Source organism: Peromyscus californicus, unplaced genomic scaffold (genome assembly GCF_007827085.1).
Source record: "Peromyscus californicus insignis strain IS unplaced genomic scaffold, ASM782708v3 Scaffold_4__1_contigs__length_199733344, whole genome shotgun sequence".
Lineage (NCBI taxonomy): Eukaryota > Metazoa > Chordata > Mammalia > Rodentia > Cricetidae > Peromyscus > Peromyscus californicus.
Window position 1 is genome coordinate 114,493,153 of NW_026294562.1, and position 22,365 is coordinate 114,515,517.

Genomic DNA, 22,365 nt, shown 5'->3' on the forward strand with positions numbered 1-22,365 from the left:
TCTGAGAGCATCTGAAGAGCAAATTAGAGAATATATATCACATATATGACAAATAAGAAAGGGTAAAATATACTAAGAAACCAATATTATAGTTTTAGCTTAGCTATTATCAGTTACAATGCTTTTTGTATATAAGAAAACTGAGACATGTATGATGAGCAACTTTTCTAAATGATAGAAAACTTTTTAATTCATAAAGCATTGCCACCATAAAGAGTTAAAGCCCTCCATATGGGCTAAGACTGTGTTAAAGGAACATGGAATGGTATAAGAAACATTTTCTGAAAAGATTGTCTTTGAAACTTAGTCTTTGCTTAACTGCCACATGGATGCCATAAGTGCTCCAAACAAAGTGACATTCCCTGTAACCTGTCCAACTGATGTAATTTGACATCTTACATGGAAGGCAGATCCAGTAGCATGAAAACCACTAAACTAAATCTCCTCAAGTCTCCTTGGTGATGTGGAAATGGGTCATGGTAGCGACAGACTCATTTTTCTGTTTCCCATAATTCTTCAAAGCTCAAAATTGGTTTTAGTGATGGGGCATTCTTTCAAACACAGGTTTTATATTTATGGCAGGCAGCATATCCTTAAAATATTATTTTCGAAGCTCGGATTCAAATTATGATACTTCATTGGTCAGTTGTCTTTGCTTGACCAACCGGTTAACTTCTTTGTGTTTTAGCTTACACAAATTCAATGTGACAATAGTAATGCTTGAGGATGAAGAGAGTTCAGGTGACTAAAAGAATAAAATGAATTTATAAACTATTTTATAATTTTGACATTCGTAGTTTACAATATATTAATTTGAAAGTTATGCATGCCAGTTCTGCAGTGAGCTGCAAGCTATCTTTGTGAAGCAGTTAAAAATATACTCGTGACTGCCTAAGAAAAGAATTTCTGTCTTGAGGACCTAATTATTTTTGGAGATCAGGGTGGGAATGTATCCTTATGTGGTAGCCTGACTAGTCTCTTTAAATGTTTTTCACCTCTGTCTGTAACGTTACTGTTGTGTAGCTACTTACTCCAAAGTTGAAACATTTCTCTGTGGACAGAGTAAGGAGGCTCTTAAGACTCAGGAAGCTAACAGATCTTACACGGCACAAGAAGTTTATGAAAGTTATGAAATACACAGCATCCCTCCTTGGCTTAATATACGCAGTAAGCAATTCTTAATATAAGTAGTAGGTGTCTAGGGAAGATGCTATTCTTTGGTGGGTAATTGTGATAAAACTACTTTCAAGTTGGGCAGAGAGCACAAAGGATCAAGGACAAGCCATCTGAGAGCAGAGAATACTTGTTGGGGAACAGGGAATCTCAGGTTGGTCATTTTCTATGTGGTATGGGGTAACACACATTCTTAATGATATGTTAGTGTCAGGCTGTCCCCCAAGGAGCTGATAAGCTACATAATGTATTGCAGTCCTTGAAAGCGGCACATATGGGATGGGATCATGAGAACATTATGTTAAGGGTTGTGTGGAGTTTGCTGTGGTTAATAAAATATACAGCTGAGGTTCCACTGTCTGCCCTGGAAGAGTTTGTTTATGTAAGGGTCTACAATGGAGAGTGACATGCTGATTCTTGCCTCTGTACTAATCTCTGATTTGGCAAGAAAATTGATGAGGAGGAAGAGGTGGAGTTGTGGGCTTGCCATTTCTTACATCTGGCTGAAAATAGAGGAAAGAGAGCACAAATTAGATCTGTGCTAAAAAGCCTTTCCTGGCATTCAAAAGTCTAGATCCATGGACTGAATCATGCCCTGAGGCAGGAGAGAACCAGGTTAAAGAGAAGAGGCTACCTCTCAGGTCTGAACATTAATACAAAGGAGGGGAAATCACATGAGGGATGGGCAATGGAGGGTAGTAGGTGGGGGATAAGAACATAGGGAATGGGATGGTCAAGCTGGAACAGGGATGGAGTGGGAGAGCAATGAAAGAGATACTATGATAGAGGGAGACATCATGGGGATAGGGAGAAATGAGGTGCTAGGGAAATTTCCAGGAATCCACAAGGATGACTATTAGGATCCTGCCCTCACTCCTGCACATGTGCAGCTTGGGGTCTTGCATCTTATGTCATCAGTGGGTGCTGGCAACTACACAATCTGTGTCTTAAAAAGCCTCACGTGGCTATGTGGAGTGAGTAGAAAATTTTCTTAATAAAGAAAAATGGAAAAAAAGAAAAAAGAGTTTGGTTGTTTAGATATGTTTCCAAACCAGGTGTTTTATGTTTGCTGTTTTCCAATGAGAAGGGATTGTTAACTAGTTAAGTCAGTCTATGGCATAGCTCATGGAAAGAGATCTCTCAATATTTTCTTTGGTTAGAATTTCATAAATTTTTTTTTCTAAAAATTTTTTTTTTAAAAGCCTGATGCAGAGCCCTACCCTCTCTCTTTGTTCTCTGCTGTCTCTCTGTTCCCTGCTCTGCTCTGCTCCTGCCATCTTTCTCTCTCTCCAGGCCTGGCTCTACTCTCCTATCCCCTCCTTCCTTCCAATAAAGCTCTAAAAACTAACATTGGTCACTGTCATGACTGTGACCTTTCCACGTGGTAACCAGCACCACCACCAGCGCGGTTTATCTTTCAATGACCCCAGCTCAGACTACTAGCAATAGTGGAGAAGTTGCTTGAACTGGTGAATCATCAGATTGGTGACTAGCCTAACTGTCATCGTAGAGCCTTTATCCAGTAACTGATGGAAGCAGATGCAGAGATCCACAGACAAACACCAGGCTGAGCCACAGTCATTTCTCACCTCGCCAACTCCACCAATCCTGTGACTGAATATCCCTGAGTCCTCAGCTGAAAGGCCTCTAGTTCCTGTCTCTTCACACCTTATATGCCTTTTTTTTTTTTTTTTTTTTTTTGCCCAGCCATTTCACTTCCTATCTCAACCTTCCTAGTGCCGGGATTAATGAATTAAAGGTGTATGCCACCACTGCTTCATTCTGTTTCTCTCTTAGACTGGATCAATCTCCTATAGACCAGTGTGGCCTTGAACTCACAGAGATCCACACAGATCTCTGCCTCCTGAGTGCTAGGATTAAAGGTGTGTGCCACCACTGCCTGATTTCTATGTTTAACTCTGTGGCTGTCTCTGTCCTCCGATCTTCAGGCATGCTTTATTTCTTAAATTATAGATATATCACTGTAGTACCCCAGGAATAGGAAGCAGGGTGGCTGACAGAGAATGACAATGGATTATAGAGCTGACAAAGCAGTATCCCCTGTCCAGACTGCTGTACTTTGATGGCACAATTGAAAGAAATGAAGATCGTTGTGTTGTGTTTTTATAATGTTGTGTTTTTAGTATACCCTTAGCTGCTGAACTGTGAATTAATTGATGTCTGTGGGCTTTGAAAGATCCTGCCCACACTCTTTAAAATAGAGTTTATTATTTTATTATTCATGAATAGAATAATATAATTCTAGCCTCTGAGTATTTGCTTTGGAAAACTGGTATACAGATATGGGAAACTCTAGAATATAAAAACAGAAATACACATACACACACTAGAGAGAGAGAGAGAGAGAGAGAGAGAGAGAGAGAGAGAGAGAGAGAGAGAGAGAGAGAAAGAGAGAGAAAGAGAGAGAGAGAGGTGGTAAGAGGGACATGGAAGGGGTTAGAGTGAGGAAATGAAACTGGAAGGGGAAATTAATATAATTATATTTGAATTTCAAAAAATACGTAAAAGAAAAAAATTGAATTAGAGGTCATATATGTGTAGGAAATGGCCTCTTTGAGAAGCTATAAGGTGATTATAGATCCCAGAACTAGGGATGGGTTATTTCTGAATGAGTTGTTGACTAGATAGACTCCCAAACTCCTCCAAACCACAAAAGCTGTTTCTTTGTGCTCAGGTCACATTTAGGTAAACTTTTGTTTCCTCTGGTATTTGTACATGTACATATATCAACAATTGGAGAATGGAATATGTATTTGAAAGAGAAAAAGGCAGGGGCCCATGGAAGAGTTTGGGCAGAATGAGTGATATAATCATTATATAATAATCTCAAAAATATTATAAGGCTATCTCCTATATTGTTTGCATGACAGTACTAGACACCAAGTCCTTGTTTCTAAATACATTGCACAGTTTGGTTGTATGACATTGTGAAACAGGCTGCAACCAAACTTAACTGCTGTCCAGTTCAATTCTGAAGCTTGCAATTGTCTTTGAGTCAACATACAAGACCAGATGTGTCAACTGGTATAATAGTGGGACAGTGGTTATGGGTGCAGTCAACCAATTTTCACTTTCATTTCAAATTCTGTTCTACAAGAGAGAATCCATGTTTGATACTATATGCCAGGATAAAAAGCCTGTGGCTGAGTAGATCATAGGTCCTAGAGGAGAAACTTCAGCTATTTTTTATTAAATGGATATAATGCACCCATCAAATTACCTTATAAATATCTATATTTATGCCTAGAGATTATTGCTTCTTTCACCTTCAGTTGTAGAGGAAAATGTATTTTGCAGTAGGCAGTAGTTACCATGGAGTTTCATAAACTACTGAGAAAAAGTGACTGTTACTATGGCATAATGGCCAAATGCTCAGCCATAAATAAAAGAAAATAGTTCTATATCTCCAAGGATTAGGGAATATCTTGGACAACGGGCAGAAAGCATATAGGATCTGAAGGAATTGCATTGTTTTGTAGTTATTCCCTTTTGGAAGGTGAAGAGGGAATCCTAAGGCTGAACAAGCTAATGTAACTTATAAGTCCAAGGCAGCTCATCCATATACAAGAGTCATGGGGCCCCTGCCTGAGGCTATCTCAGCAGGAAACAATTTCTTGGGAGGAGGAGATTCTGGTGGAGCTATCTGCGAGTTGCAATGAGGTTTTATGTATCTATCCCCATGTTGGAATGGGGTTTTTTATGACGTGGTTGCCTTTGAGTCACCCATACTCCTGGGTACCCATCGTTTCACCAAGGTAGAAATGGTTAGGCTATTTTCCTTGGTCTGTTATTGGTACCTTATACACAGATGTTACTTCATGTCTCACCAGGAAGTCACACAACTTCTTTTCTCTTATTAGTATCTGCTATCAATCTATTTTCAAAAATCAAAGGTGAAAAGTAACGACTTGAAGAACATATTGGTTCATTTAAATTAACAACATGTCACATCCAAAAAGAACAGATTTTAAAATATGTTTTGGAAGACATTAGGAAGAGAAGCAATTAAATTTATTATTCACCTTGCCATTATGAATATGTATTGTTTTCTTATAAGTTGGATGTCAATGCCCTTTGATTTACAACCCACCAGCTAAAACAGAGAGGAAGATTCCAGCTGCTGACATATTGCCGTTTAGCCAGACTGTGGTATGCATTGATTTGCTCATTTTACAAGCATGTATTGAGTACCACCTACATATAAAAGCAGTTTTAATCAATAGAGTTCTCAGACACTTGTTATACGTATTATATATGATAAAATGAACAAAAATATTTCATACTAACAGAGATATCAATCTTCTGTAGATGCACAAGGTTTAATTTATTTGGAATTGCATAGCCTGAGACTCAAGTTTTTTAGGCCATTTATTAGTTATGTAATATTGAAGAAGCCATTGACACTCTCTAAGCTTTTATTTTTCTACTAGTAAAGGCACATGCAAGGTAACTATCTCATAAAATTGAATGGAATACAAAATATGATTGTGCAGAACCTAGCAAGCAATTGCTTAAAAATGTTAATTATGATAATGATGGTGGTAATGAGACCACTTAAGTTTTGTAAATTATCAAATTAAGACAGTGTAATGTGTATAAATAGGCTTCATAGAATACCAATACCATTGCTAGTTTTGATGAATTCTTCACTTTAGATTATATAAGACTGTCCAATCCTGTCATTCAGGAAGTTGAAGCAGACTCAGTCTGCCATGTTATGCATTCCCTGACTCCTAGGCAATGAGAATTTAACAAGTGTTCCTTATAGTGGAGAACCTTTTCAGAAACCTAGAGAAAGTTAAATAACACAAAGGCAGGGACAGTATTTATTGTAATGAAGACTGAGAAAGGCTGTACCCAAATTTTTAAGAGTGGAGTCCCCTGTTTCTGTGAAAGCATTGAGAACCAGTACAGGCTTCTATCTTTGGTCCTCTACCTGCTAGGACACTCTTGGTAGAGTCACTGTTTTTCCAAGTAGTAATTAAAAAGTTATATTTAATTTAATTTACTTAATACAATACAGTTATCATTAGTTCATTATGATTGCAAAAAGTAATCACAATATGAGTTAAATTGTTATTTAGAAAGCAACCTGAAATCACATAGATAAACTACTGATTATATAAGTCTTAATTCAGTGATTACTGTTTCTTTCCAATACTTAGTACCTTGGATCTATTTGGTATTAGGTTTAAGTGCATGGTAATAGTCCAATAGCATAATAATATTTAAGTTTTATGAAAGCAAAATCCTGGAATGGGCATATAAGAAACAGCCTCAGTATGGCCTATTAAGTTAAATCTGTGTGGTAAATAGTTTGGCCTTGGCCAAGAGGTCTATTCTTGGTCTTCAGCTTCTGGGAGATCATTGATATCATAACTGATAGAATTGTCTTTAATTAGGGTTAGATATAAGCCAGGCAGTTTTAGGGTGAGGGCTGGCCATGCCAGAAAGAAAAACAATGTTAGCAGCAATATTCTTTCGGTAGGGGCTTATTTTGCCATGAGAGCATCAACCAATCATGTCTACATAAGGTAGCCCTTATATAAACTTTGGACACTGACATATAGAGAAATTTTCTCGTTGGGAATATTCCAAGTGCACTATCACACACTGATGGTAAGAGTAATGCATTCTACCAAGAAGATAAAATCCACATTTAGAACTCCAGAGCCATTGTTTAAAGTATTTGGGTGACTTTAATACGAATTTTTCTTTTAATAAACAGTAGTCACAAGTTTAAAAAAAAAGCTGAAATCTTGAAGGAAAAGATTTCCTGATATATACTGTTTGAGAGGGAAAATACAGATGTCAAGTTCAATTCACTTGCTTAGCTTCCCCCCCCACCCCCCCCCACCCCCCGCCCTTCCTGGAGGCAGATGCCTTGCACCCTGTAGGCTTTTTTTTTCTTGGCCAGGGAATAGTACCTTTCAATTGCCTGTGGCTGAGTCTGCAATTCAGTTTAAAGAAAGAGTCTATTGATAAATCTTCCTTTCTTTCTGGTCTGCTGAATTAATTTAATTAAGTCTTTACCGAGAGTACAAAAGCCAGCCCTTGTCCATATCTGCTTTTGTTCATTCTCTGATGACACTGAGAAAGTTAGTAGAAGGAAAGATGATAATAGAGTAACTTGGATAAGGGACTGACAATGTCAGCATTGGAGAACATCTGACTAATAAACTTACCATATGCTGCTGAGAGGGTTAGTTACAGCATGATGTGTAAGAACACAATCCTAACCACAGTTGGTGTTTTGTGATTTTAAACTATCCCACATTTGAAATAACACACTCCATGTCATGCCTATGCTTTCTCCTGTGTTCTGGAAACAGAATTGGTTTCTGATGGCACTAATTAAGAAGTGGCCAGTCCTTGACCTAGCTGACTCTAGTTTTTTGTTCTGACTTCATCTTGTTTCTTCACATTACTTTTGCATTGTCTGAGTCTTTCTCCTCTACAATTGCCTTGGATACCAAGAACAACAGGTCCAATGGATGAATATCTTAGATGAAGAACAGACACAAACAGTAAGCAACAGAGATATTTGGTATCAGCAAAGCCCTAAATGGCCTACTTTGAAACAATTGCCTAAGACAATAATAATATCATGATCAGACCAAGATGACTTGGAATGAGTTCATTCTTGCCTTTCTTTCTTTTTACTACATAACACTGAGATCTTACGTCATTAGACCTTAAATCTTTGAAACGTAGTCTTCCTGAGAACACATCCCATTTCCTTCCTTGATCACTGCTCCTTTATCTGCTTTCAGGGATTGGTTGGTGTGGTGGTTTGAATAAAATGTTTCCCAAGGTCTTGGCAGGCAGTGTCACTGTTTGGGGAAGCTTAGGAGGTGACATTGCTGGAGGAAGTGTGTCACTGGAGGCAGGATTTGAGAGCTTAAAGACTTGTGCCATTCCAAGTTCCTTCTCTCTGCTTCCTGCTGGTGTTTCGATATGCGAGCTCTTGGCTGCTCTTACCCTCATGACTACACCTGCTTCCACAATTCCCTGTCATGATAGACTCTTATCCCTCTGAAACCATAGCTCAAATAAATTCTTCCTTCTATATGTTGCTTCTGGTCATGGTGTTATTACAGCAATATATATGTAATAAAAAGGTCAAGCATATCTATTCTGTTTGACTCCTGGATTTAGCCATGCCCCTCTCCACCTATTATAGTAGCACTAAGAAGATATTACTGCTAGGGAATCAAAATCTAAATTGTCGTTTCTCAATGTTAGGTAATAAGGCACAATTTTTTCAAACAATGCCTGTATTGCAAATAAGAAATGATTTTATAATTCAAAGTATCATCAATGGAATCAAATAAACAAATTCAAAATCAAAGAGACTCATTCCTCTCTCCCCACATTAAAATATTATACTAGTAATACCTGGCAGGTCTCCCTGAGCAACAGATTAAATAGCTCAAATGCCCAAGATCCAGAGATCCACACATTCTAATGTCCAGGCAAGTAAGTTTATTATCTTGATTTTGCTGAGAAAAGATGTAACAAAACAGTCAAAACTTGGTCTCAGATGATAATATGCCCTACTTTCACTCTTTTATACAGAGAAATGCAGGGGAATAAAAGAAATGCCCTTCCTCATATCCCACTGTTTGAATCTTCAGTATCTCTGCATTCTATCAAAGGTGTACCACATACTCTCTTTGAATCTAGTCCAAGTATCCTTACAAAAGAGTATCCAGTGGGTCCTTTCCACTAAGATCACTGTTTTAGATTACGACTGAAATTATTAAGTACTAGCATGTGTCTGCAATAACTTACATTGCATTCAGTATGCCAAGCTCCTTATGCCTTGGTGCTACAATCTACAAGGAGTGATTCAGTGGTTTTATTAAGAACAATAATTACAGAACAAAATACCTTCCTGGAAAAGAAGAGATGACTTTTAGTTTAGGGAAAAGAGAGCTATAATAACTCTCCAATGACAAAGCCCAAACAAATAGAGAAAAGCCAAGTGGAATTCAGAGTCTGCGGTAGAGAGCACCAAGAGATGTCACGAAAATAGAGCAGGTGTGAAGCAGATGGCTCCTTTCTAACCAGGTGTCTTCACATGAAACCCACAGGCACACATTCCTTAGCTAGTACTGCCAAGAACTCTGGAAATTGAAAGCAATTTTTACGGGTTAGAACAGAAGTGGAAATAGTTGATGCTGCCCATGACTACAGTGCTGCAAAAGGGTGGAGAAGCAGCACTGCTAGTCCGCTTTGAATACGCTGAGCTACTTCGACATAACATGGATCTTGTACTAGGCGATTAAACATGCCTGACTGTTGCTTTCTTATTTCACTTGCATTCTTTGGGAACAACATTTACCCATTGTCTTAGTTAGGGTTTCTATTGATGCAATGAAACACCAAGACCAAAAGCAAGTTGGGGAGGAAAGGGTGTATTGGACTTGCATTTCCACTTTGTATCCCATCAGTGAAGGAAGGCAAGGTAGGTACTCATACAGGGCAGGAACATGGAGGCAGGAGCTGATGCAGAGGCCATGGAGGACTGCTGCTTACTGAGTTGCTCCACCTGACTTGCTCAGCTTACTTTCTTATTGAATCCAAGACCACCAGCCCAGGGATGGCACCACCCAAAATGGGCTGAGCCCTCCTTTGTCAACCACTAATTAAGAAATTCTCTACAGGCTGGCCCACAGCCTGATCTTCTGGAGGCATTTTCTCAATTGAGGGTTCATCCTCTTAGAATGCTATAGTCTGTGTCAAATTGACACAAACTTAGCAAGCACACCAATTAAAGTAAAATATGCATGATCTCCTAACCTGAAACATTTATTGCAGCAAGTCTGCAGTTATTCTGTAAGTGCACAAACATTTTTAGATTTTTTTTCTTCTGTGATGGAGATTTTATGATTTCCATTTATTTCTCTTCATACAATGCAATTCTTAACTGATTTTCATTTTCAGAATTGTTGTTTTTGAATTTGTTCTGAGTTTTAGAATGCTTAGTGCGTTTCTTGAGGAAAAAATGATGCTAAAGAAATATTCCTAATGGTGATACAATTTATTGAATTTTTATTAAGTATTTAAGATTGCATGGTATGTGGTGTCCTCTCACAAATTCTAGAAGGTGGTTGGGTTTGAATTAAGTCATGAGGATAGGGCCTTCACAAAAAGGATAGTTGCTTTAGAAGTGACATGTGGTCCTTTTCTCTCTGTCTTCTGTCTTCTGACAAGTGAGAAATCAGTGAAAAAAACCATCTGCATGCCAGGAAATATAACTGAATTCTCATCAAAACCCAACCACACTTTATCATGGACCTCCTCTATTCAGTGCTGTGGCCAGACATTTCCCTCCTAAGCCATCTGCTAAAACCCTATGTTAAGTGCTCGTGGCACATTCTCAGGGGCTTTTTATTAGGTGGACATTTAGTATTATCTCAAATTTGCAGCTGAAGAACCTAAGGAATGAGACTTCAAGTAACTTGTCTCATATCATAGATGTTATTAATTTGAAGACCTATATAATAAATCTACCTTTTCAAATAACAAAGCTTGTCAGAAACCACTTTGCTACCGTGCTACAGTCAATTTAATAATACTCATCATGTTTATTAATATGTAAATTTACCCTATATTGGTATAACTTCTGGGTCCAAAGGACTCTGTTGTTATATCTGAAGATGCACATTAGGGAGACTTCATTAACCACTTTGGCTTCTCATTGATTCCATACAGCTTCTAGTTTTCTATTTGCAGTCAGTAATTTTGTGTACGTATTTTTTTTTATTACCACTATACCGCACTGTAATCTTTCTCAGATTTCTCCTAGTTATCTGTAAACATGCACCTTTATAACTTCAAACTTGAAATATTTTAGCAGACCTTATCTTCCTTCTGAAGAATCATTCCAATGAATTCATTTCCCTATGTTCTTCATTTTCTATTAAAATTTCATCAGTCATCCAATTTTGAAACCACAAAGTGACCTCTGCTCACTCTCATTCTTTCAACCCTGCTGTATCCTTGGGTGCTAAAGACCAAATTCATGTCTTCATGCTTATGTGGTGATCATTTACTGATTGAGCCACATCACCAGCCCCAATATTTCAACCACTCTCTATTTCCTACGAATTTTGTATTTAAAATACCTGCAGAAGAATTAAAAACATCAGAAGGAAGAGACCAACAAGGCTATGGATTTTGTCCCATTATTCTTAAAATTAGCTCATGATCTTGCTTAATGGATTTTTGAAAAAAGGATAATTTGATAAAGAAAAGTAGTTAATTTTTCTTTATCAAATTTAAATTTAATAAACACCCTAGATTCGTTTCAATAATTCATTAAATGAAAATAAATCATGTACCATTCAGGGACTGTTTAGTATCTGTCCTGATAATCATGAAGCCTCTTACTAATCTGTACAATATTTTGGAAGAAACAGCTTAAATATCATGGATATATTCCAAAAGGAAGTAAATTGTGAATCACTGGGGAGTTGCTATAGCAACAGATGGATCCTATAATTTTAGTAGTCACTTTGCTCCTTGACTGGCATTTATACATTTTGACAAAAGCCTGGTAATTGTTATCCACTGGGAAAAGCAGGAAGGTAGCAAGTCCTGGTCATTAGTAACTGCTATGACAACCATCAAACATCTAGTATCTTAACACAATACAAGTGTATCTTTTGCTCACATAACAGTTTGAGGCCAACTGTGAAGCTCTTGAGTCTTCCAAGTGACTAAAGAACCACATATCTATCACATGATTTTGGCTCTCCTGAATGCTTATTTTCAGTCATATGGACGTGGGTGAGAGTGTGAGTCTAGAATCTCTAGTGAGTTTTTAGGTATCATATCTATAAATGGCACAGACCACTTCACAACATATTCTGTTGGCCAATACTAGTTAGTTACTGCAAGGTAGGCTTGAAAATGGTGCTTTCCTATGCAATCAGAAAAAAAGGAATGAATTTATGTAGCATCTATTCTATCTTGGCCTCACCACCGCTCTAATACATGAAGGAATATGATATCTGAATCTGAGAGCTTTTCTTCAGAATGGAGTATCACCAAAGAGACATTTCCATTACTTTGAATGGTAATAAGCGAAAATTCTCCAAAGATAAAGTTCCTTGAAATAGTGACCAGATCATCTTTAACACCATTCCAAAGGGATACATGCTTGAAGATATACAAAAGTTTTGCATTGCTATTCATTCTCAAACTCAGACATTTCACTATGCATCAAACATCCATAAGTTTTCCAGTTTGTCTCTGTTTTGTTGTCTTCTCTCCTTATGTCAATCAGTGTAATCCCTTCCTGTCTCTGAACATGACAGGTAAGCTTCAAAACCCAATGAAATGTGAGGTCGCTTATGGACTAGAATTACATCATTACCAGCCATGATCAAACACAATTCCTTTTCATAATGGACTCTTCAATTCTAACTGTATTTTCCTTTATCTCACACTGCTATCTCATATTCTCTGCTCTTCCCTGACTTTTTCACACCCACAATCCCTTTCCATTGTTCTCAGATACTCTGAAGGGCCGTGATACCTCCTAAGCAGATTTAAGACTGCTTGCCATATAAGCTACACAGTGAAGTAAATGCTATATTACCTGAAAGTCTGTGAAAAAGTGAACCGTAATCAAAGGGACCTCAAAATAGAACACAAATAACAACAACAACCCTGAAACAAAATGACAAGAGACTTCTTAAGTCCTTCTTTTGCTCAAATTCTGGCTTCTTAGTTCTCTGGAGTAAAAGGCAGATTCAATACATACCACCCACAGGGCTCTATGAGAACTAAACTTCTGTTACTTCATTTGCTGCTTTCTACTGTTTTCACACATCCAACTCTATTTCTTACACTGGCCTCCAACTGTTGCCTACAGTATGGTGACTGCACACCTCTTTAGACTGTATTTCTGTGATTTCTTACTTCTGGATCCTTTTTCTTGTGGATGCCAGCATCATTCACTCATCTTCTGGACTTCATGCAAATCATTCTCTCAGGAAAGTCACAGCTGACCACTCCATTAAAACGGCATCCTCTCAACAGTGTAAATCCTGTTTCTGGCTTCCCTCTTTTTCCTATGATAATCTATATATAATATATAATTTTCACATCATTTTTGTCTTTCTCTCCTGTCCATTTATAAAAAAATTTTCTCTATGATTGTAACTATATTTATCTATTTTGTTTGATGCTATGTAGCTCTGGCATCTAGGAAAAATGAGTGGCAAATAACAGTCACTCTATATGTATTTTCTGAGGCCATATATAACTCTTCTTGTTTAATACTGTATCTTTAGTTCTTGAGTAGAACTTAGATGCTTTGATGTCAAATACCAGATCATACATTCCCTTTGGATTCCACCTCTGATTTGCCTGATGTTGCAAATACTTAATTATACTTTATTAATGCAAATTATCCTTTAAAAAGTCAAGCTTTTTACTATGATCTTCTCAGTGACCCTGGCTTTGATAGACAGTTGTCCTGTTATTTTAGTGTCATGCCACAGCTATAGTGGACAACAGTTCCTTTATTTAGTAACCATCTGGACTGGGAGCCATTCTCTACAATTTTTAAAGGTTGTGGCACTGGCAATTACTACGATGTTAAAACAGTAGGCCAGTCATGGAGGCTGTGGAAAGGACATCCCACATAGTTGCCACAGTTTTGTAGATGAACACATTTATAGCAACTAGTACAAGCCAAAAATATATTAAAATTGATTTGGCTCTTGTCTATGTGCTCATGCGGTGGCACTAGTTACAAGTAGTGTCGTTTATTGTATAGCCTACATTACTATAAAGAACAAGTCCTTACAAAGGCAGTTTGTGTGTGTGTGTGTGTGTGTGTGTGTGTGTGTGTGTGTGTGTGTGTGTGTATTACAGTCTATCAGTGGTTTTAGGTTGAATTTCTTGGTAAATCTACTGTTTTATACAATATAACTTCTGCATCCAGCTGCTGATTCAGTCTCAACACCCTCTTTTCAAAATGCACATTGGATTCAAGTTTCAGTCCTTAGATTCTTCTTTATTTGGGGGATTGCTTCTATGTCCACATAAGTGGCTTTCATTTGGAATTTCTTTGAATAATTTTTGATGCTGAGTATTTATCAAGAAAACCACATGTACCAAACACCAGAATAGATAATTGGATACATAATTACTCCTGTTTCTTAAACTCTGGTTTCAAAATAAGAATTCAACTAGGTTATTTTTCTTTAAATATTATTATCTGGGGCCTTAATGAGAAATCTATTATCTGGTATTAAGTGTGGCATTTGTTTCATTTTATTTGGCTCTTATATTTCTGTTCTTAAATTCTACCAGCTCTTTCTCTCAGGTAATCACATCCTCTCAAAAATCTAATTTACCTTTTCTGTTATGTTTTCAGCTTGTGAGATACCCAAGTATTCTGAACAATAGCTACAACACTAATGAATACTTTGCCAAGTAAATAAAATATGAAATGGTGACCTAAACCTAGGTCATTCTTCATGGGCCAGGACCTCAGTGGGAGGTAGCCAGGAGATGAGAAGATAAAGACAGAACAGGTGGGGGTGAGTGGTCTTACATAAAAGCTGTGTCTTATGCCAAGCAAGCTTATTAAGAAGTACAGTCCCTTATATACTATTTTCAGGAGAGAAATGAGACAAAGTCAGCAGAAAATATCATTCAATTGGGACCAAGTCAGAGGGAAGCTAAATCAAACAATATTGCACAAGGGGAGCACAGGGTTTCTCGAAACATTAAAGACCAGGCACACAGTGACCTTGAGACTAATAACCATAGTCCTGTAGAGAGACAAGCTGGGTTCTCAGGATCTGAAGTCACAGCTCCCCCAAGGCTCTGACCCCAGGCCATTACTAGTTGTGACAATCATATTCCTGGTTTTAGACAACTCACTGCATTCCTTCATGATACACCAAGGTCTCAGGGAATGCCTTGGATCTGCTCAGCTCTCAACTGAATGGCATGTAATTGTGATAAATGAATAATAATTGGCATGCTCTAAGTCACTCACTTGAAACCCTTATGAGACATATTCATTAGAAAGACTGTAGACTCTAGCTGGAAACTCACTATAACATAAATGCAAACATTTCCAGTTCCTAGACATACTTTTGAATATGTAATCAATGATGTAGTAGATACAGTAAATGCTATGGGTGGATGCTGCTGGTGCTGGTGCTGCTGTTTTCTGCGTAGTAAATGACTTTGTGCTGTAAAGTAACCATATCAATAGCTTTTGGGTCTTTAAATGTAAAATAACTAATAATATTGTTTGTACCTTTAGTATCATTGATTCATATAACAGCACCAAACCCTATAATTTTAGTAATTCTGAAAATGAACTTTAAATTTACTAACCACATGACTTGTGAATGAATATACACTAGAATATGCAAGTTCATGAATGATGCTCTATCACATTGGTACTTAAAGTAAGCCAGTGACACCTGAGGTATTATAAAATCAGGTTCTGGATGTAAGCAATTCCTAGAAAGCTTTGGATTTGGACACAGAAAACCTGTAAAGAAATTAAATTGCTTTGCAGCTTATTAGCTTATGAGTGAGTACATACCATGTTTGTCTTTCTGGGTCTGGGTTACTTAACTCAGGATGTTTTTTGTGTGTTTGTTTGTTTGTTTTTCATTTACATCTATTTGCCTGCAAATTTCATGATGTCATTTTTTTTTTTTAACCACTGAGTAATACTAAATTGTGTAAATGTGCCACATTCTTTTTATCTGTTCTTCAGTTGAAGGGCATCTAGGTTGTTTCCAGATTCTGGCTATCATGAATAATGCTACTATGAACATGGGTGAGTAAGGGTCCTTGTGGAATGATTGAACATCTAATGTGGGGATTTAACAAGGCAACTCCACATAGTTAAAAAGGAGGTTTATTTTGGGGTAGCTTACAGCCAGCAAAGGGGTTGGTTACAGCATCCCGGAGAGGTGAGGTGCAGTCCAGTGGGGTTCTCTGGAGAACTCTGAGTCAGTCTGCCATCCATCATCCAGGATCATTAGGAACCAAGAGGCCTGGCATGTCTGGATCTCAGCTCTTAAGGGCTCCCATCTCGGCCCTGCCCCAGGGGCAGGTCATAGGTAGACATGACAGTTATCAGAAGCCTCACTATGGGTAGTACTTCCAGATCAAAGCTGGAACAGCTACCCACTACAATCATCCTTTGGGTATATGCCCAAGAGTGGTATTTCCGGGTTTTGAGGTAGATTGATCCCCAATTTTCTGAGAAACCACCATACTGGTTTCCAAAGTGGCTGTACAAGTTTGCATTCCCACCAACAGTGGAGGAGTGTTCTCCTTGCTCCACATCCTCTCCAACACAAGCTGTCATCAGTGTTTTTGTTCTTAGCCATTCTGACAGGTGTAAGATGGTATCTCAGAGTCATTTTGACTTGCATTTCCCTGATGACTAAGGATTTTGAGCAATTCCTTACGTGTCTTTCTGCCATTTGAGGTTCTTCTATTGAGAATTCTCTGTTTAGATCTGTTGAGAATTCTCTGTTTAGATCTGTACCCTATTTTTAAATTAGGTTATTTGGTATTTTGATGTCTAGTTCCTTGAGTTCCTTGGTGCCAGAGAAGCTCCCAGGAATCCACAAGGATGAACTCAGCTAAGACTCCTAGCAATAGTGGAGAAAGTACCTGAACTGGCCTTCTCCTGTAATTGGTGACTACCCTATTTGTCATCATAGAACCTTTATTCAGTAACTGATAGAAGCAGATGCAGAGATCCACAGACAAGCACTGGACCAAGTTCCAGGAATCTAGTGGAAGAGAGGGAGGAGGGATTAAATGAGCAAGGGGGTCAAGACCATGATAGGAGAACCCACAGAGACAGCTGACTAGAGCTTGTGGGAGCTGAGGGACTCTAGACTGACAGCTAGGAAGCCTGCATGGGACCAACCTAGGCCCTCTGCATGTGAGTGACAGTTGTGTAGCTTGGTCTGTTTATGAGGCCCCTAGCAATGGGACCAGGATCTGTCCCTAGCATATGAGCTGGAGTTTTGTAACCTATTCCTTATGGTGGGATGCCTTTCTCAGCCTTGATGTAGGGGGTGAGGAGCTTGGTCCTGCTTCAACCTGATATGCAATGCTTTGTTGACTCCCATGGGAGGCTTTACCTTTTTCTGAGGAGTGAATGGGCTAGGTAGAAAGGAGGTGGGGGAGGTAATGGGAGGAGAAGAGAGAGGGGAAACTGTGGTTGGTATGTAAAATAAATTTTAAAAAATTAATAAGAGAAAAGAAATGTAAACTATTCCCCTTCAGTGACCCACTCGGTTTTAATTTTCAGATTGGGGGGTTATTGTTGTGATACTACTGGGATCTAAGAGAAATAAAAGGATATTTGTTTCATCATGTTTATTAAATATTTGATATAGATACAAAGTTTCTAGGAATTTGGAAAAGTAAAGATAAACAAGGAAGCCTTTTTGAAAACATATAGGAGTCTGTAGAATGATGACTACAAAATGTTTACATGATGATGAAAAGGTGGAAATTCTTTGTATGTGTTGATATAATACAATAGGAAAGAATTCTTGAGACTGCCGCTGCTCCCATGTGGATGATGATGAGGCTGCTGTTCCCCATATTGTGAATGACTCTGTGTGAAGAAGTAACTATATCAGTAACTCCCAGTTCAAAAGGTGAGCCCCCTCTATCCAAAGATAGCATAAGCACAAGTGATGAAAAAGCTTACCTATGAAATGGATAGATGTTTATTTTGGTGTGAGGAAATGCTGAGAAAGGAAGCAAAGGTTACAAAGAAGGAGAGATGTTCTATCATACAGTTTCAAAAATTGGTGTGTGTAAGGTGAGAATTTTGAATATTGGTCTAGAAATTACTCAGATATGATGGAGCTAGGGATGATCCATGCTGATATTTAAGTTGTTGCATGATAAATGCAGTAACAGAAAGGAAGTAGATTGAAAAGTAAATATTTTTAGGGAGAAAATGCTGTGGAATAATGCTTTTGTACACTGGTTTAATGAAACACTGATTGGCCAGCAGCCAGGCAGGAAGTCTAGGTGGAATAAGCAGACAAAGAGAATTCTGGGAAGAGAAAGTCTGAGTCAGGAGACTCCAGCCCACCATCCAGGGAGCAGCATGTAATGGCACACAGGTAAAGCCATGGAACATGTGGTGACATATAGATTAACAGAAATGGGCTGAGTTTAAGTGCAAGAGCTTGTCAGTAGTAAGCCTGAGCTAATGGTTGAGCAGTTTTAATTAATATAAGCCTCTGTGTGTTTACTTGGGTCTGAGCAGCTGCAGACTGGGTGGAACACAGGAAAACTTTCAGCTACAAGAAAAGGATACTAAAGTTATAGAAAGCACAGGAAATGGCTTCAGGAGCTGAGAGTACATTCATGCTCCTCTCTGCCACTCTGCCAAAGTAGCTGCATAGCCACTTGTCTACAAGCACAGAACAGAAAGAGAAGAGAGATCTATCCACCCCAAATCCCCAGTGAGGAAAGGAGTGGGTCATTCTAAAAGAGTGTAGAAGTGTCAAAAAACATAAAATTAGCAATAAAAATTAAAATTGTGAAGGATCAGTGGAAATGTTGCCTATGCTCAAATGAAAACTTAAAAAAAGGAAGTACATAAGCCTTTGCAGATTTAGGCAAGAAGCAACAGGAAATTAAATAGCAGAGAAGCAAACATACTGTTAGCCCATGCTTTTGTGATTTGGGGTTTCATTGACCAAAACAATGTACTACACTGCAGCTTTCCTTCTGTGCTGGCTAGCTTTGTGTCTGCTTGACACAATCCAGCCATTTTGGAAGAGAGAACCTCACTTGAGAAACTGCACCTCCATATCAGATTAGCCTGTAGGTAAGTCTATCATGCATTTTCTTAATTGATGATTGATGTGGAAAGTCCCAGCTCACTGTAGATAATGCCTTCTCTAGGTAGGTGTTCCTGGGGTATGTAAGCTATCAGGCTGAGGAAGCCAGGAAGCAACATTCCTCCATAGTCTTTGCATCAGTTGCTCCCTCTGGGTTCCTGACATGAGTTCCTGCCCTGATAACCTTTGATGAAGGACTTTGATATCAAAGTATATGCTAAATAACCCCTTTCCTCCCCAAGTTTCTATGGTTCCCGTGTTTTACCACAGCAGTAGAAACCTTAGGTAATGTACCTTCCCTTCCCAACTATCTAAGTAAGAATCAATAAAGTGACTATTTTCTTGTTTTGTCAAATAATGATAGAGTAAGCAAGCACAAACCATCTCTACTGTCTTCATCATTTCATGAAAAGAATAAATTGATAACAAAACTCAGGATGAACATTACCTAAAGGAGACTGGTTGATTAACTCACTGTTTTCCTTATTTTGATGCAGGGATGTGGCAAGCTGTCTGCGGGTTGGAATCATCTTGAGTTACAATGACAAAGGCTGACACAAACTAGTGTTCTCACAGGATGAGTGAAAGTAGTCCAGTAACTGTGACATTTAGTTTCTTTGCAAATTTATGCCTGGTTCTTATTGCACAGTTTGGGATAAGTCATTCTCCACAAATTCATTATCAATTTTAACAAACTTTGGTGAAATTGACCAACATATTAATTTTAGCTCTGCGTGGCTATTAAAATCAAGGATCTTAGGATGTATTACATAAAACCAAATCTTTTGCCTAAACCTTATATTACTCACAACATTGGCGACATGGAATTACAGTTTTTCTCAGCAGTATTACCTCACTTATAAGATGCTGAAATTTTGAAAACAGGAATGAGCCTTCCATATCTTAATACCCTTTTAACTAAGGCAATGATTTGTCACATTGTTGAGCTCTTGTAAGTACTTGCTTAACGACTTATGTTTCCTAAAACATTATAATTACACACTTCAAACTTCCTGTTACTATTTCTGGTCTATTTGTAGGAGTAGGAAACAATCCTTCCCTTTGACCTTTATTCACTCATTCTTTAGATATATGTGCCATAACCTTGCTAACTGTTCAAGGTGATAGAAATGCATAGTGCAGCTTCCCTGCCTTCAGAGATGTCAAGAGTAGTTTCACTCTGGAGCTAATTTATGTGATGTTTCTAGCACACTGCCTTACAGAAACACATTCAATTTTTTGAATGCTATAAATAGTGGTAATTTAATTATTTTAAATCTCAATAGAGTAAACACTTGCTCAGCTATGTTTCTGTTAGTGAGAATAAAACCTGTTTATCGCCATTAAGTGGCAATACCCACTCTATTTATGGAAGAGTTCTCCTCACTGACAAATGATGGTCAGTATCCCCATGACACAGTTCACACAAATTGGAGCCTTAGCCTTAGCCACTTTTAACGAAACCATACATCGGCTTACTGTTGCAAGTCTTGTTGTACTTGCTGTTCTCCTGCGCAAACCCTTCCAGCCGGCACTGAAAGCGGTGCTGCCAAAATTCTTGAAACCAAGGGTTTCTGAGGTTTGTTTCTGGCCGGAGTTTCAGATAATAATCATCAAACCACTTGACATCGGGAGACTGGAGCTTGATGGTAATTCCACCGACAGCTTCTCGCTGATACCCATCTGTCACGTCATACCTGTCAGCCCAGCCGTCACTGGGGAAACAAACAAACAAAAACAATCCCTTCAGCTTAGAGCAAAAATATTCCAGGGAAATGAATCTTTCTCCCTTGAGATACCCAGTTGTAAAGTGGCTGCTTCCGGACTCACAGAGATCCTGCATTCCATGCCAGAGGTGACCGTTACCTACCAGCCTATTAGAGGTAAAAAGCAAAGCAATAACACAATGGAAAATTTGGATATCAGATGCCAGAAGGCTATAATCTTACCTTGTATTATAGAGGGAAAGGTGGTATTTTAATGGAATTTTACAGATTGTAAAATGCACTACAGGTTTCACAATTTCACCATGCAAAATTTTCCTGTATATTTAATAACTAAATCAGTTCAACTTTAAATATATTCTTTAATTTGCATTACAGCAATCATTGAAGAATAATAAAATAAGATTAGGACATAGTTTCACAACATACACAATATTCATTAAAATACACTATGGCATGATATTATTGTTATTTACATAAGAAAAATTATATCTTGCAGATAGTCATCTTATTAAATGTTGAGTTTTAATAGTCTGATACTAAAATATTTATAGACTACAGTGCATACACTCCTTGCCAACCTATGGAACTTCTTAAATGCATTTAAACATATGTTAGAAATTATATATTTGCATGACTTCAAGAAATTAAATGATGGGATATCCATGACAATGAGAGGGAACACATCTCTTAACTCACATTCACACCAGGACTCTCACCTTAAGAGATCAGAACAGAATTAGGAAACGTATTCTAAGTTTGTGTAGAAAGTAAAGGAAACACAATATTGGAAATCAAACACAAGAAAAGACATTAAAATTAAATAGTGTGTCGTGCAGCAGCTAGGAGCCTTTGATTTGTCTATCCTCTTGTCCACTGGAGCACACAGTTGATACTGGCTGTCTTCTGCACCAACAGATACTGTTCTTTTCTTGAAGACATGGAAGTTCTCTTTAAGGAAATATATCCTCCAGTGCAATTTTGACAATTCAAAAAACTAACACCAAAGAAGCAAAGAAGTAATGTGGAGGGAGTTGAGAGTTAGCACGGAGTGGTGCCTCCTGAATGCAAAGAAGGAGGTTGTTGAAATTAAGAGGCTGGTGGAGTACAAAGACTTATATTATAATCCATTGTTTACTTTATCTATATTATTTTCCACTCACTAAATGTTTGTGTCTAATATAATAATTTGGTTATAAAACCAGTACTGGGAAAACAACTAATATAACAAATAACATAACAAAAGATTGAATATTTTAAAATATGATATGCCATATCAATTCTGATTTAAACACTGATAATTAGGAGTTGCTGCAGAGGTCATAGATTATCATTAGTGGATTACAGAGGCTACCCACAGTGACCTGAGTTATTTCCCAAGGCAAAAGGGTGGAAAGGGAGAAAAAGAAATATCTAACAAAATGAGCCAATTCTTGTCCTAAGGCTCTTTAGGCAAGATATCTTATTAAAGTTATCTACAGAGTAATTTTAAGAAACTTTTGCAGCAGATTAGGGAACAAGAAGGAAAGCAGTGAATGTGTCCCAGTGTTGAATCTGGATAC

General features: G+C 37.9%; 1 protein-coding gene across 3 annotated transcripts in view; it reads right to left on the reverse strand.

The window, feature by feature from the left end:
- Positions 1-22,365, reverse strand: part of Grm5 (glutamate metabotropic receptor 5) — a 473,853-nt gene that overhangs the window by 100,499 nt on the left and 350,989 nt on the right. For all 3 annotated transcript variants that reach the window (XM_052760517.1, XM_052760518.1, XM_052760516.1), the window contains exon 5: positions 20,559-20,794. In XM_052760517.1, the coding sequence (XP_052616477.1) occupies positions 20,559-20,794 (236 nt within the window). The remainder of the gene's footprint in view (positions 1-20,558; positions 20,795-22,365) is intronic.